Source organism: Tympanuchus pallidicinctus, unplaced genomic scaffold, assembly GCF_026119805.1.
Source record: "Tympanuchus pallidicinctus isolate F22 unplaced genomic scaffold, pur_lepc_1.0 scaffold26, whole genome shotgun sequence".
Classification (NCBI taxonomy): Eukaryota; Metazoa; Chordata; class Aves; order Galliformes; family Phasianidae; genus Tympanuchus; species Tympanuchus pallidicinctus.
The window spans coordinates 686434-705494 of NW_026294743.1; the positions used below are offsets into that span (position 1 = coordinate 686434).

Here is a 19061-nt window from a genome sequence, read left to right on the forward strand (position 1 = left end):
AATAATGTAGCCTGTACGTGGAAATGCATTTAAAAAAAAAATAATCTAGTGTATTGTCAGTGGCAGAAAAAAAAAAATCTTGAAGTTCAGGCGAGTATCAACTGAACCAAAACAGAAGTTGTCTTCTGAAGAAAGAACCCTTCCAAAAATAGATGTTACTCTAAGGAAAATTACTGAATAATTGGTGATAGTTGGCACGGTGTAGTGTTTACCTAGCTAAGGAGACTGTATAATGACAAATAACAGTGAAGAGTTATGTGATGGAATGAACCTTCTGCTAGATTACAGCCGAAGAGAAGCACAAAAATGAATCATTGCGTAAGGAGTGATGAGATTATAGCTGAACAGAACAACCCACTGAGTTATGATTGTCCGAAGACCATGCTATTTACTGCATGTTGTAATCAATCATTTCCTGTCAAGGTAACAAGTAATAAAACAGGATTGTTGCATAACGAAATGGTATTGATAGTAAAGGGCAGAGTGAGTCACAATATCATGGTGAAAACCTGAGCAACTTGCCTAGTGGGAGGTGTCTCTGCCTGTGGCAATTTTAAGCTCCCTTCCAATCCAAGCCATTCTGTGATTCTTAATAAGGTTTTACAACATCAGTTTTTGTTTACGGATGAAACAGGCTTAATATTTGTAAATAACATTGTTAATTATTAACTTTTGGCAGTATAGCCTTAAGTTAAAATCTGGAAACAATGGAGAGGTGGTGTTGACCTTTGTGTGTGTGTGTGTGTGTGTGTGTGTGTGTATGTGTGTATATGTATATCTGTAGTGCAATATGAATTTTAATTTTGAAAGCACTTAAAATCATTTGACATCTATTCCATTGATGCTTATTATCTCTAGTTAATACAATGCTTTACATATAATAGTGCGTAGTTGCTTGTTTTTTTTTTTATTTTAATTATTTTTATGTTTTTACTTTCTGTGACTTAAAGTAGCCACCGAATTGGGTGAAAGTGAGCTCTGAGGGTGGCCTTATCCAGCCTCTGAATTGGTGCAGGAATCTTGCTGAGACAGAATCCATCCCGCAAGGCTTTCTTTAGCTATGTTGTGAACAGTATCTCCCAAAAAAGGATTGGCAACCTCTTCTAGTGCTGCACTACCTCCTAGCAAAGGAATTGTTTCTCATATTCATCCTGAACCACCAAAGCTTCATTTGTCTTTATTGCCTCTTGTTACACTGTCTGCTAATATCAGGAACAGCTTGGATTTTTGAGCTCTCTTACTGCCCTTCAAACAGTTGTATGCTGCTGTTAAGTAACTTGTTTGCCTGCTCTATACTGGGCTGGAAAAACCTGGTCCTTTCAGTACTCTCACTGGGCAGTTCTGCTTCGCATATCCAGTGTTTTACAAAACCAGAGATGAAGCATTGGCTAAATTTTGCACTGTGCTTGAGAAACATGTACTAAAGTTACTGAAACATTCCAACTATGGATTTGAGAAGACAACATATTATCTGTTTGTCTGTGGTTTATGCTTGGCAATCATCCTTCTCCTTAGTGAAGAATGAAAATAAGTTTTTAGGGCAAGCATAGATTTAGTGGATGATGGCATGTAGCAGGACATCTTCATTTGTTTTCCCGATGCTTTATGAATTTTAAAAGACAGCATTTTATGGATATCGCTGTCTTTAAGTTGATTATGTGATGTAGTGTTGTGTTATACTAACTGATTCAGGTGGAGTTGTAAATCGGCAGTTTTCTATGGTTTGGATGTGTTCTAAAAACATCAATTTGACATTTTGTCTTGATCTCAGGACACTTGAACAACATTTAATAGAGTTCTAAATAAGATGCTTCAAAGATGAACTTCATTTGTCTGTGATTCCTTTTGCACACAGAACAACAAGGAAAAAAAAATCTTCTGGCTTCTTGTGGCTGTATGTAGCTGTGTTTGGAACCAGCCTGAAAGGTTGGTTCACAGTGAAGCTTGAAATTATTTTGCCTCATGGTCCAAACTGGGAAAAACCTCAAAGTAAGACTTCGACAATTTTGATGTCCATAGAAAAGTTATGATGTATCAGATAAGAGATGAATTTTGATTAAAATCTATTTCTTACAAGTGCGTCTAAGTGTCTTCAAGAAAGTATACAAGAAACCTCTACTGGAATTTAATTTTTATTACCAAGAAGGTTTCCTTCTCCTTAGCAGCCAATATCTTAGAGACTTATTGGAAGCTCATATGAAAATCTATGTTAAATTAATTCCTTTTTAAAGCCACTTAAACTTTTGACCTTCAAATGTTACCATGTAGTAAGAACACAACTTAATTATGCATTATTTAAAATTTCTCTGTTACATGCTGGCTGATATTTTATATGCTATTCATTAGTTTTTGGATTGTGATGATGAATGTTCCATAAATATTTTGCTTTTTTTAATGTGACTTAGAACACGGTGATTTATATTCCAGAAACTGTAAGTAAATTTCAGGCACTTTGTTTCTTATGAAGGTATTTCTCCTGCATTCTCCTTCTAGACAGGATACTGTATGCATGAAATAAGCTATTAGTGGTAGTTCGTTTCTTCAGCTATAGCATTTTATTTCTGTATGCAGGAGACAAGCTAAAATTAAATGTAAATAGTTTTCTTGAGGTGATAGATTTATATTCATCATGCGCTCTGTCTTGCATTAAAACCCAAGCAGTCAGTATAAGAGATCAACACATGAAAATTGATTTGGGTTGTGCACATCTGTGTTAAATCATTTACAAGAATTTTTGAGTGAACAGAGTGCTGTTGTGTTATTTATTATTAAAATATTGTTTACTCATCCTATGTGAGTGATGGGACATAAAAGCCTGGGAACAAGCTCAGCATTTTGATAACTTTCACATAATAAATCGTTCCCTTGGTGTGTTGTATTCATTTTATGGTTGTACTGTAAATCTGCAGTATAGAAACTAGTAGAAATGATGGGATTTGGGATCAAATTAAAAGTTCTGGAAAAATGTTTTGTTACTTGGTACTCGGAAAATGGCATTCAGATGCCACTATTATCTCATGACAGGTACCGCAAGCTTGTGATTTGTCAAAATTTTGGATTGATGGTTGAACTTGGTGATCTTGATGGTCTCTTCCAAGACCTTTATAGAATTTTCTTGAAGGTCTATACGATTCTAAGTATATCTTGAAAAATAGTCAGTGATCTCCAAACTGGAAGGATGAAGCTCACCAGAGGGAGAGTACTGGAGCGGAAGATGCGTGCTGTAGTCCACCACCTCTTTGTTTAAGCAGGTCAAGACAGTGCTTGGAGAAGCAGTATTGCTGAGAGAAGAGAAGCAGACCTCATGTTTCCAGCAGTAGTAGGCACGGTATCAAGAGGGCCAAGTATCTTTTCCCATGCTTATTCCATATGCAATACTCTGTAGATCACCAGCATCTACTCTAGAAATGGCATAGTAGCTGCTACTGTGACTCTAAGCACACTTTCTTTCTCCATTTGCTGCTTAGTTGGCATTGGTGGATCCATCATTAAGAACACGTAGTTGAGGAACGTTGTTACGCTCTTGGCGACAGAGTGAAGTTAAGGTGCTCAGTAGTGTGGGTTGGATGGCTCTGCTGAATCCTCTGATGTATGCACAGGAGCAGGATAGGGAAAAGGTCAGGTCTAGGCATGCTTGGGAATGGATCTGTTGCTCTAAGGTAGTGCTGATTGCAATGGTCACTGGCAGCTTTGGATTCCTGGGTGAAATTCCCTTATTTTTTCTCCTCTGTGGTAAACACAGGAGCCTTGTTTTTGCCTTTTCAGGTTGCTGGTGGCTTTGCCATCTTGTCATCAGTTGTTTAAAGATGCTTTATGGCTTTTGAAGCCTTTCATTGGATAGTAGAGAGGAACTGCTGCATGTTACCTTGAACAGCAATCGGATGAGAGTGGAATTATTTAGAAGACTGAAGACTAGATGCGCTAACCTAATGTCAAGGCTAGAAGCTACTAAGAAGGACTTATTATAATAGCTTTTTTCCTATTGTGTGTTTTCTGAAAGCCTGAAGGAGGAGGAAGTACAATTGCTAAACATTCTGAAAAACAGATGAGAGAGCTTTATGAAGTACTGTAATTTCTCAGAAATCGGGAGACAGGTGCAGTCAGCTCTTACCTGAACTACAAGGCCCGCTAGTGAAGAATAAAAGGTGTATGCCTGTAATGTGAACGGTTATTTTTAAGATACTGCTTAAATTGTGACTTAGAGCTTTCATTTGGTTCACAAAGAGACAGTGTTTTTGTTATGATTTATGTACGTTTACATCTTGCAGACTGAGTCTTCCTTATCCATGTTTTTCAATTTTTAAGTAAGCAACACAGCAATCTGGGTTGTGAACCATGGTAACGTTTTCTGAGCATGTGTTTCTTAACAAGGGGTGTAAAAGCCCTGTGCTCCAAGAGGGTTGCTTGCCTCTCCTATCTCAGTGGATGGTGTTCATTCTTTTTTTTTTTTTTTTTCTTTTTTTTTCTGACATGCTATTTCCTCCTTATCCCTCTCATTCATTTTCTATGTTCCTTCTTCATAAATTGCTTTTTTCTGTTTGGGGGCCTGGAAATATATCTAAATGTTCCTCACTGGTTAGGCAAGTGGGCCCATGATAAGAAGGTCATAGTTGGAGGGCTCCAGTTTGGAGAACAGAAAACCTCAGGGAGGTTTTTTTAGTGGCCTTCCAGTACCTGGTGGGGGCCTACAGGAAAGCTGTGGAGGGATGTTTTTCAAGGGCTTATACTGACAGTACAAGGTGAAATGATATTAAACTGGAAGAGGGTAGATTAAAATGAGATATCAGGAAGAAATTCTTTACTGTGAGGGTGCTGAGATAACAGAAGAGATTGACCAGTGAGGTTGTGGATGCCTCTGCTGTGGAAAAATTCCAAGCCAAGCTGGATGGGGCTGTGAGCAACCTGGTTTATGGGCACTGTCCCTGCCTGCAGCGGCGGGTTGGAACTACGTGATCTTAAACTAGTTGGGACTAGATGGTTTTAGGTCCCTTCAGACCCAAACTATGGTTCTGTTAATCAAATATTATCCTTAAATGCCATTGGTGCTTCAGTCCAAACAATGAAATGGAAATTAAAGATTATCTGAAAGTAAGTATGACAATTGCTTCTCATATAGATGTGTGTGGTTTCTTTTTGTTTGGTTTTTTTTTTTTTTTTTGAAATTCCCACAAAACAGATTACTTACAAAAAGGCCTCTTGCACTTCATAAAGTTAAAAAGATCCTTAAATATCATTTGGTCCTCAAGGACCATCTTGCTAAGGAGTCACTGTGCACTCAGCGTGCAGCTGGATTCCACATACTGTGATTTCACAACCTGCAGAAGGTGCATCTGTGCAAGAAATGAGAGAGTTCAGTGACCAAGGCTTCAGTATTGGGCATAGGAAAATGAGGATGTGCAGACCAATCTGATCAGCTGCAAGTTAGAGTCTGATGACAATTTGAGATAGGAAGCTGAAATGGAAGCCCACTTCAAACAGTGCATCAGAAATCTTGTCCCTGGAGAACAGGGTTGGTTAGTTAGAATGTCCCAAGGTCCTCAGTGACTATGACAAGAACAGGAATACCTGAAAAATCATAGAATGGTTTGGGTTGGAAGGGACCTAAAATGATCTAGTTCCAACCTCTTGCTGTAGGCAGGGACACCTCCCTCAAACCAGGTTGTTCGCAGCCCCATCCAGCCTGGCCTTGAATGCTTCCTGGCAGGGGGCATCTACTACCTCACTGGGCAGCTGGTGCCAGTGTTTCACCACACTCACAGCATAGAATTTCTTCCTGTTATCAAGTAGAATTTCTGAACTAATTTCAAGTGTACTTTTGTAGAAAATGCTTGCCACAAAATACTGGGTTGAAGTTTTTTTTTCCTTGTTAGGTTTCCTGATGTGGACTGGGTGAACAATTTCAACAAGGGACTAAAAAGTATTTGAGCATCTGAGTGTTCCAGTAGTATCTTAAGACAAATGAGTGGTGTTACTTGCCTTGTATAGCTGTCTTTCTACAGATTTGTTCTTTGATGATTTAGTGCTTTACAGTATTTCATTTTAGTGTTTATCTTTCTATGTCTTCTCATCCCCCCTATTTTCTAAATTCTCTTCAAATATAGGTCTGTTTCCTTCCACTAACAATAGTGCCTAAATTCCAGATTAATAAATCAAGGTTTTGGAAGCTGTGCTGTCAGCATTGCTGTCAGTGTGTCCCTGTAATCAAGAAACATTTTTTACTCTTCATAGTTTATTTTAGAGCTGAATTAGTTGCTGCTACTACAGAGGTGGGAATGCTCAACAGCACCTTATTGTGAATTCATGTCTGATGTTAAATGAGTACTTAACTTACAAGTGCGTAACGCATAAGATTACCCTGGAGAAATGGGTTGTTGAGGTTTACCTCAAAAATAGGAACATGTTTTGAGTAAGCAAATTCAGGAAACTTTTAATTACCCTTAAATGTGGGTGGGATTATGGGAGGTTTGTTGGGTATTGGAGGAAAGTGAAATTTGCTAAGTGTTTAGCATCCTAAAATAGTTAATCTTACTACATGGCATCAGTCCTTCACAAATAAAGTTTAAGTCTATTTCAAGTTGTAAAATAGGATATGATTTCACAATAGTTATGAGCAGTTAGCTGAAATACGTACAAAGACTGCTACTACAACACCATGGGCTATGTTTTGACAGGTGAGTGTGTTTGTGCACACGTGTTCAAAGCTTGTGGCTCCCATTCGATACCTTTAGATCATGAATGCCATACATGGATGCTTATAAAATGCTCTGTTTGTAAGGTGTAGGAACCAGAAATTTATTCACACGTCTGTTTGTGTTGAATTGACTGCATGTTGTGTATCAACACCTTCTGACAGGCAGACCTAGTGTAAGACGGTGCTCTGTCCTCTTCTTGAGGACTAAACAGAACCTATGCAGGCATCATACATCTCTGGGAAGAAAATGGTAGTACCATCTTCTTGAAAGGTAACTTCCTTTTATTGCTAACGGTAGCAACATCAGCAAAATGTGTTTCAGAAATGTAAACCTACCATTTTTCAGTTGTTAGACAGGAAGGTGTTATGTGGTTATGAATCTTAATCAAGAAGGTGAATCAATTTCTACTTTGCTCTATGAAAGTATTAAGATGAAGTAGGAGGGTTCTTCATGGCTCCCATTGTGACGCTGTGGGTATGCCTTAGTGCTGTGTACCTCAAGTACATCCTGGTTGTGCTGGCCAGCTGTACTATCGTGTCTGAATTTGTGCTGATTTGAACCTTTGGAAGTTACTCTGCCCTTTAAAACCGAGCTTTAATAAACGTATTGTGAATTTCTTGTTCGAAGTTTAGAGGGTACAAGTGTTTTAACATATGCATCTGCTGCATATACTTCATTGCTCATGTAGTTGTACTGCTCATGTCCCCAGAACAAGTAACCAGTGCTGAGTGCAGTCAAGTTTCATACCTCATAGGCAGCTTTGAGGAGCATTGAGATTTTATGCAGTGTCTCCTTCCTTGCTCTGTTACTCCATCAGCCACTCTCTTCTGGCTGGTGTGTGTGTTTACACCAGTGCGCACACAATATTGCTGTTGCAATGCAGGCATCACCTCCCCCAGTAACAAATCAGAAGCAAATGCAGCACTAGCAAATACGTAAATTAGTTTTCATTTATATATTGCACGAGTGCACAAAAAGCTTTGAAGGTGACTGTAGCTTATTGTTAATCTCTTTAGCAGGTTAAAAATATGGTCTTGACATAATTAGAGGCTTTATTGTGGTTAGTAGGTCTCAAAGTTCAGGACTCACCCAGTTCAGTATATTCTTATGGCTGTGTGTGTTTGTTTCCTCTCAGCCATATATCAGTCCAGCATTATTTCCAAGAATAAACTGTGTGCTTACAAGGCTCAGTTGGGTTATATTGCACTGGTTATAGTGCCAGTGCCATTTCATTGCAGGGAGCAGTGGGGTATGTAATTCATTCTTTTCCCCAGTTTACTGCTCTGTAATTTAGTAGCATACTGTAGAATTCAAAGCAGGTATAAAAATTGTCTGCCCTTACCACTGTAACTTTGTGTCCTGCTTTTGTGGCCTTCTGGGGAAGGGAAAAGCTATTTATCAAACTTAATGAGAAAAGTTTCTTCTAAGTTTCTCATTAATTCCACCTCATGCTTTCTGCCTTTTAAACAACTGATAAGGGACTCTGCTGTTACAATGCTAAAATAAATAGATAAATACTTGGTCTTGTAGTTTTTATTGTATAGCAGCTTCTAATCAAATTGAATGGAATTCATAGATGGTTCTATACAGTGGAATTATTTTGCGATGTTACGACTTCTTCTCTGCAAGAAGTTCTAAAAGGAGCAGGAGCTGCCATGAAACACATCCTGCCTTAACAAAATGGAAGGCAGAAACATGGCAATGCTGCTGGTCACTAAAGCTTATCTCAGTGCAAATAAAACTGGCATTGAAGATCCAGCACAAATGCACTTTTTTTTAACCGGAAAACGTTCAGTTTTGTTTGGCAGGGCCCTATGTATATGAGTGATTAGATATGGAGGTTTGGGGCTCTTTTGCTCTAATGTGGTTGCCTAAGGGGGACTGTTGCAATATTTTTCTTTGACCAGCTGCATAATAATGAAGACTACGAAAATTATATGTTGCCAATATAAAGGTAGTATCTATCAAAATTCTTCAGTGGCAACAGTGCTAAAAGCCTGCTGTTCCTGTTGCCCAGCTCATACAGAGGCTAGCCATTGCTACAGGAGTGTTGTTAGAAGCATCTTTTGCTCCTGTTCATTATGAAACGCAGTGCTGTCATGGGCCAAAACCTAGCGCAACATAGATGGGCCTGCTGTAACAGTAGCCATCTCCAGGAAGAGACTTCCATGTCTTACCCACTATGGCAGCTGCTCTATTTTATCCATGATTAGGATAAAGAATATGCTATTTCCTCAGAGTGCAAGTAGTTTGTCCCAGTCTTTGTCCTTCAGTTAATTCAGCTTTGTTTTTGTTTGTTGCTGGGGGGATGAAGAGAAGTAAGCTGTATCTCAAGAGGTAACTGCATTGGAAGTTCCCCTCTTGCTCAACAGGCAGCATTTCATGTTTATAGTTAAATTTTTTTCTAATGACAGCATGCTTCTCACTTGAAGCCACTCTTAGCAACAAGATGGTTTGGAGAATCTTGCAAATTAAACAGAGGAAAACAGTGTCTCTCTTTGAGAATTACCTTTTTTCTTTTCTTTGCTCATTTTCTAAAAGCAAGAGAACATTACTTAAAAGCCATATTTGTCTGTTTTTTTGTGGTCTTTTTGGCAAGATCTTAAGCTATTCCGGGTTTGCAGAAGAACTGAAATAAAGTGCTGTCACTTATTTTTATCCTGATTGTTATGTTTATATTTTCTTCGGGAGTAAAGCCCAAGGAGATAACTTTCCTGTTGTTGAAAGCTGAAGAAGCTGCCAATTAAAGAAACCTGTACCTTTCTAAAAGCAGCTGGACTATGACATTTGTCTACTGCTCAATTTTGACTACTGCTAAGTCATAATATGTCAGTGGGATAAATGCAGCATGATTTTCCTTATAAACACTGGATTGTGCAGAGCAGCTGTGGTACAAATAACGCATCTTCACATCCCAGTGTTTTCCTTGATCCTTCTCTGTTTAAAATTTGGCAGTGGTCTTCCCAACCTCAGCCAGGAATCTCTGACTTCTTTATGCCTCATCTGCTCCACCCGCCAGCTCCTTGACTTTTTGCGCTGCATCCTACTGCTGAGGAAGGATAATGCACTCCTTCCATGCAGACTGTATTTGTTTAAGGGCAGCAAAGGTTTAGGAATTTCCTGGCACATTTGACTGTAACCCCACACACAGTAAAGAATTACATTATTTAAACAGTGTAAAGGTAGTAGAAAATTATAGAAGCTTCTCCTCTGTGGAAGCTTGTTTTTGAAAGGAGGTGTCAGTGGATTTTTTTGCAAGTAAATTTCCCATATCATGGTGTGGACTACCCTACTAACTGCATGCTAGCCCAGTGCGTGTTCAGTGTTTGCTCTGATCTGGTGAGTTGCTTTGACTTTGTGTTTAGGATTGAAGGGCATACACTGTCATGCTAGAGAGGCATTGTGTCCTACAATGTTTTATAGCAATTTATTTCCTTGACATGGAGGAAAATCCACTGTGCAAGATTTGATTTTTGGATCTTTGTCACTAATTGCTTATTTCTGTTGGAGAAAATTATAGAGGTTTTAGTTGTTGAGGTAACGTGCAGAATTAAAAGGGAAATAACTGGGTATGCAGCTTGGTTTCTGTGCATGTGATTATATTTAATATTTACCTGTGTGTATGAATGTGTATCTAACATGTAATATGTATGAAGATTTGCATGTTCATTCTGTCATTCTGTGTATGCATGTCCTAAAGGTGTGTGGCATTATTTGATTTGGTGCTTGTACGTAATACCTATACAGCACTTAGTGGTGAAATTTAAGTGCTGAATAGAAAGTCAAGTCTTTGAGTCTCCTGTTACACCTGGTATTTAGGAAAAAAAAATAAATAAATTCAAAGTAACTGTAAGCATGTACAGATCTATCTTCTTCTTTGAAGAATTAACTAAATGCTTGTTAGCTGGTTTCTATTTATTGTTATTTATTAGGCCAGTTGTACTTGTGAATGATGTTCTTTCTCTAAATTCAGCCATAAACAAAATGTGTAAAAGCAACAATAATGCTTCGTGTTTCAATGTGGAAAGGAAGGAGAACTGCAGCGATTTCCTGAGCTAGCAGGCTTCAGAAGTGTGCTGGGCTGTGGTGGATCTGCTGCTGGGATGTGGGCTGAGGGGGAGAGCCTGCAGACACTGTGTTAATGTCTCCTGTGGCTCCCGTTTCCTTCTCGCTGGTATACCTACCCTATCTCATTGGAAGTAGGAAGGTTTTCCTTGAGTTCTTTTGCATTGTGGCTGTGTAAATAGCAGGGAATGCTCCTAACGAACACCAGATGGCTAGCAGATTTCAGTGAGAAGTGCTGACTGCTTGTTGGTTTTTATTTTTTTGCATCCTCACTGATAAGGAAGTTACATGAACAAATGACAAAGATGGAAGGAGCTTTTCTGTATGTCTTTGAACTGCTGCTGTAATTCTGGTTTGAACTATTGCATGCTGTTTGTAGCTAAGAGAGTAGCATGTGGTGTGATGAAATGGAGAGCGCTGTGAGTCAGAAACACAATAAATTATGTACTGTATGGCTATGACAGCTCAATAGGAGCACTTGTGGGTGGAAAAAGCATTAGGTGTTTCTTAGAGCACTACTGACGTGGGTTTTTTTCTCCTTATTAATCAAAATTCAATCACGTGGGCATGTAAGACTTGGGAGAGAAAAAAATATTCTTTCTGTATGTGACATAGACCTATACAAATAAACATGCTAATAAAAGAAGAAAGTAGTTTAACGCAGAGCTTTATGATCAAAATGTAGTCTGTATGTTGTTCTTTTTTTCTTTTACAGGAAGACTATTATGTATAAAAAAGCATTTCAATAAACTGTTTACTAACAGGAGGAGAGTAGCGTGCTTTTGAGTAGCTGTGCAGAGTCAGAATCTAAGTCACCATGCTCGGAGTAAATACATGTAGGTGTAAGAATATCCTTCCAACTGCACAGTAGATATCTTTTTTTGCAAAGCAAACATCTCTCTAATTTGAGAGTATATGTGTTTTAGCAGGACACGAATCTCATTTTCTCTTTTGGGTAGGCCAGAACCTTGTGCTAAGAGGTATTTTGGACTTGGTAAGCATGTATCTGCATGAATGCTTAAGTATTTGTAGTGCTTGTTGTCTTTTTCCTTGGAAGTGTTTCATATTTTCTTGGTGTATTAGAGCTTTCAGAAATCAATCAAAACAAAGAAATGTATCCAGGACTGATTAATTCTTTGGCAGAAGATGTTTCTGAGTTTGCATGATTGTAATGCATAGATTTTTATTTCTAATCCATCTCATTAATGCAAATCAGCTACTCAACGTACTTACTGAATAAACAACTCACTCTCTGTAAGCACAGAAAGATTCAGTAGGTAGAACTTGGAGATGTTTAAGGGTTAATGACGAGCTGCACTGCATTCAGTGTATTTGCAGATGTTGCTGCAACCAGCTGCTGATTTTTCTCCCATCCTGTTAGGGAATTCTGCCAGCTGTGATTCATGGAATGATTTTTTTGCGCTGAGTAATCTGTGGTTTTTCTTTTTCCTTTTCCCTCTCCCTTATTTTTACCATAAACTAAAATCCTATTCATTTTAGCTAAAGGGAGGGAAGGCATCTAAAGCACTAACGTAAAACATTAAGTACACTCTGTTTTGGATAGAGGAATTGTAACAAACGTTAAATTTGCAGTGATTTTACTTTGCTTCCAATTGAATGGTCCAGCATAGAAAAAGTTTTATGACAGAACCAGCTTTTGTTTTTTGCTACTCATATGGTGTGACAGTTCTTGTAAGACTTAGGTGCTTGTATTGCTAAAGAACATCCAAGTTTTGTGCTGATACTATGCCTTCTTTCTCACAGATCGCTCTGAAAGAAACAAACCAGACTGCCGCTCTTCAGGGTAAGAACCATATTCCTGTGTTTATTCTTTGCTTCTTTTACTTCTTTTCTTTACTGTTGTTTTTTCCTTTTGGGGGATGAATTAGGAAATTAGCCAAAATAATAAGAAAGGCTTTCTTCTACTTCACTGTTTTGGCAAGAGTGAAAAACAAACAAAAAAAACTACACAACTTTGTGTTAAGGGTAATTATCAGGTTTTCCTTATGGACAAGATTTTTCAAGGAATGATCAGGGTTCCCTATACTGTAATTGCATGTCCTTGAAGTTCGAAACACTTGTTTATTGTTTATGACAAGAAGCAATCATAAATTTTGCTTCTGTATTCTTTGAAGCATTAGCTTTGAAGCATTAGCAGGGAGACTAATTCTTAGTTCGGTCAAGGGTAGCTATGCTTTATTTTGTTAACTTTGATCATCTCTAAGGGTTCAAAATTGGGAAAAACAAACAAAACAAACAAAAAAATGTTGAAACAAACACACAAATATTTTATTTTTATCCAAACTTCCTTTAGCTTTGGAAGTCTGACAATTTCTATTGATTTGCAAGGCCACAATTTCCCTTAATTTTTCTGAATACTCTCAGAAACTTTTATTTTCCTCTCATTTAAAAAAAGAAAACAGATGTCCCTTTTCCTTTTGCCTTATTTCCAAACTTGTTCATCAATTTTCTCAGCTAAGGATTAAGATGTCCTTCATATCCTGTGATGGATAATGGGATTTTAATGAAGTAGAGTGATGAAGCAGACTAACTAGCAGTGGTTCCTGTGCTCCTGCATGAAGTTCCTTTCCATAGGACACCTCTGGTGCCCAGCCTTCAGACGTGACCTAACGTTTTCATTTTATTTTGTTGTACTTATTTTTCTTGTTACATTTTTGATAGTACACTGGGGTAGCTTTTATAGCTAGAAGAAGGGAAGGAACTGTAACCTCTTCTTATAGCACAGCTGATATCTACTGTGTGATGTGATGGGAGAGCGGATGTTTGCCCCCTCCCACCCAGCAGTACTGTAGTTATTCCCACCTGTGTGTTGTTGAATTTGCAATGGGAAGAATACTTGAAACACCAGTCACTGTTCCTTTTTACAATTAAAAAAGCTGATTTTTTTTTTTCCTTACAATGATGCAGGATGCAGTTGTATTCTATATGTTCGAACCTTTATTAGATTATGTAATACTGCCGTAAATTGAACCCAAATTATTATCAAAGGAAAATACAGTGATCAAATGTTTAATTTAAGATTGAAGCACTGTTTCCCCCTCATCTGATAGGTCCTTCTCACCTGTATCTTTTTTTTTTTTCTTGCAGTCTATGTTAGAAGTTCTAATTTTCTCCATTCCCCCCTCCTACCCCCCATGGAATAAGAATTACAGATGTGAACCACCTTGACAATGAAATATTTCCCTAAGTTGCTTTGTTACAGATTTCAAGTTCTCCCATGGAAAACTAATGCAATGAACAGTGTAGTGTAAGTTGCTCATAGCGTTGGGAAAATTGAGGTTCTCATAATCCTTGATTTCTGTCAGTAGTGCACTCAGCTTCTAATTATTTCTATGTATCTTTTGTTGCCTTCTCAGTCTCACTGGCCATCGTGTTATATTAGTTCTGCGTTTGAGAGTGAGCTGTGAGAATGACAAGTCATTGTTAAAAGGAAAGTGTGGTTTTGTGCATGTCTGCTGGATGCTCCTAGGCCAGAGCAGAAGCAGCCTGCCTCATTCAAATGATCTGATCTTCTATTTGTTATTGCTATGCTCTGTAGTTCGTTTTGTAGTATAATGGCAGTGTTCTCATCTTGTGTGATGGATTATTACCCCTGTCTGACCATATCATCTCTGAGAAGAGAGCTACAGACACAAGGTGACCAGCATCTCTGGCTGTAAAAACTGAGGGAAAACTAAGTACTGAAGCATCTGAAACTTTAATTAAACAACAGTGCATCACTTCCCATGTGACAGAGGCTGTCTTTCAGAGCTACTTGAGTTACGCTGGGGACTACTTATGCCATTTTATGATGGGTGTCTGTAGCCATGACCTTTTACACTCTGGGGACAGTTTGTGACAAGGGAAAGACAAAATGGCTCAAAGGCATCTTTTTTGTGTCAAGCTTCATGTTGCAGAATGTGTCTTGAAAGTGCAACATAACATGCCTCTCATGATCTAAAGCTGAGCAAAATTACCTTGTAGGTCATTTACTTGGAATACGAGGTCTAATAAGAATTTCTGAACTAGAATTAGTGTAAAAATAATGTTTAAAAAAAAAAAAAAATTGAGGTGGTCTTGGTGATACTAGTCAACTGTATGAAGACATACACAGTGAACCTTAAGGAAGGCAGATATTTTAAGATGGAATAGATGGTGTAAATCTTACTGAGAGAGACAGAGAAGTAGTGATTTATTTCATACAAAGCCCTGGTGATACCTTGCATCATGAATGTGCAACACTGGGACAAAAAGAAACAAAAAAAAAGCCCGAACATCACCGTATCATTACTCTTTCTTCAGCCCTGAAAGGTTGTTTTAATCAACAAAACAATAACCTTAGTAAAAAGATCACTTGACAATATTTCTTGTGGTTGTGAGGAGCTAAAGTGGGATCTGGCATGAGGCTGGTAAATATTTGGGGTTTGGACAAACAAAGATCCTAGTTGGTGTTTAAAAGAAGGGAAACATGCCTTAGATATTGCTTACAAATTATGTCTTCATTATATTCTTTTACCTTTTTTGGTGATTAGCAGTAGTTCTGTTGTACAGGAGAGGCTGAGTGATGTGTGAAGGATCTGTTGTCAGAAAATGGCCTCCTGTGCCACTCTGCATTGATTTTTATTTGGATTTTTCCTATATATTGGCACATTAATATGACCAAAATGAATGTTCCTTTAATCCAGTTAATACCTATTGCTATGTTAAATCTTATCTGGAGACATTTAATTTTTGCCCTAATATTAACCATCTTTCAATTATTAAATTTGACAGTATTAAAAATGTGTCAATTCTGCAATAACAATCTGTAATTATTATTTCTTGATTTTTACTGTCAGGTCATGCACTGTTGTAGCACAGGTCAATTAAGTCAAAAGTAGTAAGCCCTTTAGTCTTAGGTCTCTAAAAGTTTTCACGCTGCAAATTACACAGTAATAACAGAATAGAAGATTTCAGGCATCCATGTGTTTCTAGTTAATCCTAACATGAATAAATCGCAGAAGGAACTGGATTAACAATGCTGTGCTGTTTTTTTTTTTCCTTTGGAATAAGGACTACAAATCACAAAATTCACAAAATGCTGAAACGCTCTTGTGATATAACTCATGGTAGTTGCTTTCACCTTGGAGATGAGAGAACGAAGTTAATTGAAGAATGCAGCAGCTTGTTGGCAGATGTACTAGTGTATCAATCACTCATAGTGAAGAGATTTTGATTTTTAAATCTAGGAGACTACTGTGAAAATTTGCCCCCTAAATGTGAAAGAAGCTGGGTAGGGGAGCTATGTGAAAGAAGGGGATGGACTCTAGAGAAGGGTCTGTGGTGACAGAACAAGGGGAAATAGTTTCAAGGTCAAAGAGGGTGGGTTTAGGTTAGGTATAAGGAAAAAAATTTTGGAGTGGGGGGGGGGAGTGAGGCACTGGAACAGGTTGTCTAGGAATGTAGTGGATGCCCCATCCATGGAGACTTTCCAAGGCCAGGATGGATCAGGCTCTGGGCAAATTGATCTAGCTGTGTTGTACCTGTGCATAGCAGGGGAGTTGGACTACATGACTTTCAGAGGTCCCAGCTAACTAAGGATTTTATGATTCTATGAAATAGTTTTTTCCTGAAATAGATTGTACGTTTTATTGGCGTGTAATGTACCTGCTGATTGTTTGTAATTTACTTAAGTTGTTTTATTGCTGAATCCCTTCATTTGGTTGAATAAATTTGGTATTCCCCTCTCCCCCCCATATTAAATATATCAAGCCAACAATACAATCAACTTCTGCTCCTTTATAAAGGAGCAGTACTTGAAGTAGCTGATGAAAAGGGGCTACAGTTGGTTTTGGTGAGCTTCTGGTAAACCAGGCTGTCATTTCTATGTGTGGTGTTTTGTATCTTACTTTGGCTTTAGGTTTTTGTGTAGTAGAATTCCATTAGCAAAAGCTTCTCTGTATTCATCTTGTCCACCTCTGCTAGGTAATGTAGATCTTAGTAAACTGTGCTTAATAGGATACAGTCACAGCACATTTGTAATATTTAAGAAAGTGTTTTCCCAGATCATCTGTCACATCTCATCGGAAAGACACCTTTTAATTAGGATCTCGGGCCTTTAGCAGAGTGTGAGGTGAGTCTTAAGGACACACAGTGTAGTCAAATGCTATTCAGTGTCCTCTTAAATTGATATATTTATACAGACTGATAGGCCTTAGAGGTTTTGAGAGAACCTTTGTGGCTGTTTGTGTTGTAACCAAACCATTTCAACAATCTGCAGTCAGTCGCTTAATAGTTCAAGCTTTGCATGTCTAACGAGGGATGTGAGAGTCTTCTCTTCTACTCTACAAATCTTGCTAGCTCTGAGCCCTGTGAGCTTGGTTTTCTAGTTTGAAGCCTTTGACAAATTAAGCATCTGTGTTTAATGAATTGCTTTGTCATAAGGAATAATTTCCTTACTAATTTTGCAGTTGATAGAACAGATTTTGCTTATTTTAGGTAAATTTGATTTTAGGCCACTGTATTAGGATATGCTGTTATAATGTTAGGTATGACTCCTGTTTCTTGTTGTGTCTTAGTTAGAAGGGTACTGTGCAGAGACTTCCAGTGCTACTGCAGCTTCTGTGCTTAAAAATAACCTAATTGTGGAGATGTTAGTTGGAAGGTACTTATGGAGGTCATGTAGTCCTGCTCTCACTCGTAGTGGGAAGATGCTAACTGTAGATCTAGTGATGTCTTTCTAGCCAAGTCCTGAAAGCATTCTAGGAGGGGAATTTGGGCCTGGTGGTCCAGCTGATTTTCAGTCCAGATTTACAGCCTGCTTGTCTCATGCATATTAACTGGATTTTGAAATGATAATTCTGTGGGAGTCAGTGTCAAATGAACCAGTCTAAAGCTGGTTCGTTAATTCAAATGTTGGGCGACTTAATATCTGGGCTTATTCCCGTAAGTGTGCTGATATCTAACAAGTACCACTTGTACAATCCCCTGGCAATCATTGCATTATATAGTCAGTGCAGCTATTAAGCTAAAGGAATACGTTAGGCTTTTGTCTGAAGTACAGGAGTGTTAGAGGTTGTAAGGCAGATATGGAGTTTGAGACTTCAAACCTTGCTGACAATCCATTGGAAGAGAAGGATGTGTCACGTGTATGTGACAAAGTGAGGGTGAAAACCTTCAGTACGGTGCAGAGTTGGGTTCGAAGAATGAGCAAATGTTAGAGTTGACACTTGTTTTAATGTTGCCTTCTTACAATGTATAATTAGCTTTTCAGTTTTTTTAAGGCTAAACTGTAGCTGTTGACTGTTTAGTCTAAGCTATTTCTAGGGTGTGGAGAAAAGGAAGTTCCTATCTGTGTACACTCCCAATAAGTCAGAGATTGATGTAATAAGAACTTCGGCAGAAATCTCATCTCCTTCCCAAGCCCTGAGGGTGCAGTTTAACAATTGCCTTGAGCTGAGCTGAGCCTGCGCTGCTTAGAAAGTTGGTCTTGTTTCCTCCTTTGGGCAGTTATCAGTGCTCATATGGTTAGTTGGAGCAGAAGGCTGATCTCCAAGGAGAAAAAGATCTGCGTCTCAATTTCACAATGAAGTGGATTCAGCAGAGGGAGGCAGAGTGATTTCTCGGAAGTTGCACAATATATCAAAGGCAGAGCTGGAAGCAGGGGCTTGATATCGTGACTTTTGTTGTTGGCATCTGAGAAGTAGGATCATGTGATTCAGGTCTTTTTTTCCTTTTGAGTCCTGAGTTTTGTTAAGGCACTTGGGGCGTGGTGTAATCCTACTGGTTAAATGTGGATTTCAACTAGTGTAATTTGAGACTGGAATCTGCTTATGTGTTTATCTTTTGTTTTATCATGTTGTTTTTTCTGGTGATCAGCACATGCTGTGTATGTCAGAGATGTGCCTCCCTGGAGCCAAATAAGCTGCAGCAGTTCTGTGCAGTGCGTTTCTTTGATAGCTTCTTTTCCTTAGTAAATTATTATATTTAGTTTGCTCTTCACCATGTTAATTTTTCTTGCTCAGTTTTTACTTACCTCTAAGTGAGAAATAAAAAGTCATAGGTAGAGAGGAGTAATTAATGGCAGATGGGTTCAACTTGTTTGCAATTAATGATCCTGTGGGTGTCTAGAGCTGATGGCCACAGATGTTTGTTTTGAAGTCACTATTTCTTTGCTGTCGCGTTGGGGATTTTTGGCAATTAATCTCACTGATAGCAGTAAAGAGTTATTGTGAGTTAACCATCCTGGTCGGAAGTCCAGACTCCTTATTCCTGAACAGAGAAGAGGGATTTGTATTAATAAAAGAGCATTCTGTTCTTGGTTTC

At 38.4% G+C, this 19061-nt stretch overlaps 1 protein-coding gene across 13 annotated transcripts in view; it reads left to right on the forward strand.

Moving 5' to 3' along the window:
• Positions 1 to 19061, forward strand: part of SH3D19 (SH3 domain containing 19) — an 87839-nt gene that overhangs the window by 16081 nt on the left and 52697 nt on the right. For 7 of the 13 annotated variants that reach the window (XM_052690244.1, XM_052690249.1, XM_052690234.1 and 4 more), the window contains one exon: positions 12522 to 12561. The exons of 2 other annotated variants lie outside the window; for them this stretch is intronic. Coding sequence is in view for 9 of the 11 variants with exons in the window: in XM_052690234.1 (XP_052546194.1) it covers positions 12522 to 12561 (40 nt within the window). In the remaining 2 variants the exon portion in view is untranslated. Of the gene's footprint in view, positions 1 to 5870; positions 5918 to 11482; positions 11594 to 12521; positions 12562 to 19061 lie in introns of those variants that run through there. 4 more of the 13 variants (XM_052690238.1, XM_052690237.1, XM_052690248.1 and 1 more) reach the window with 2 other exon arrangements.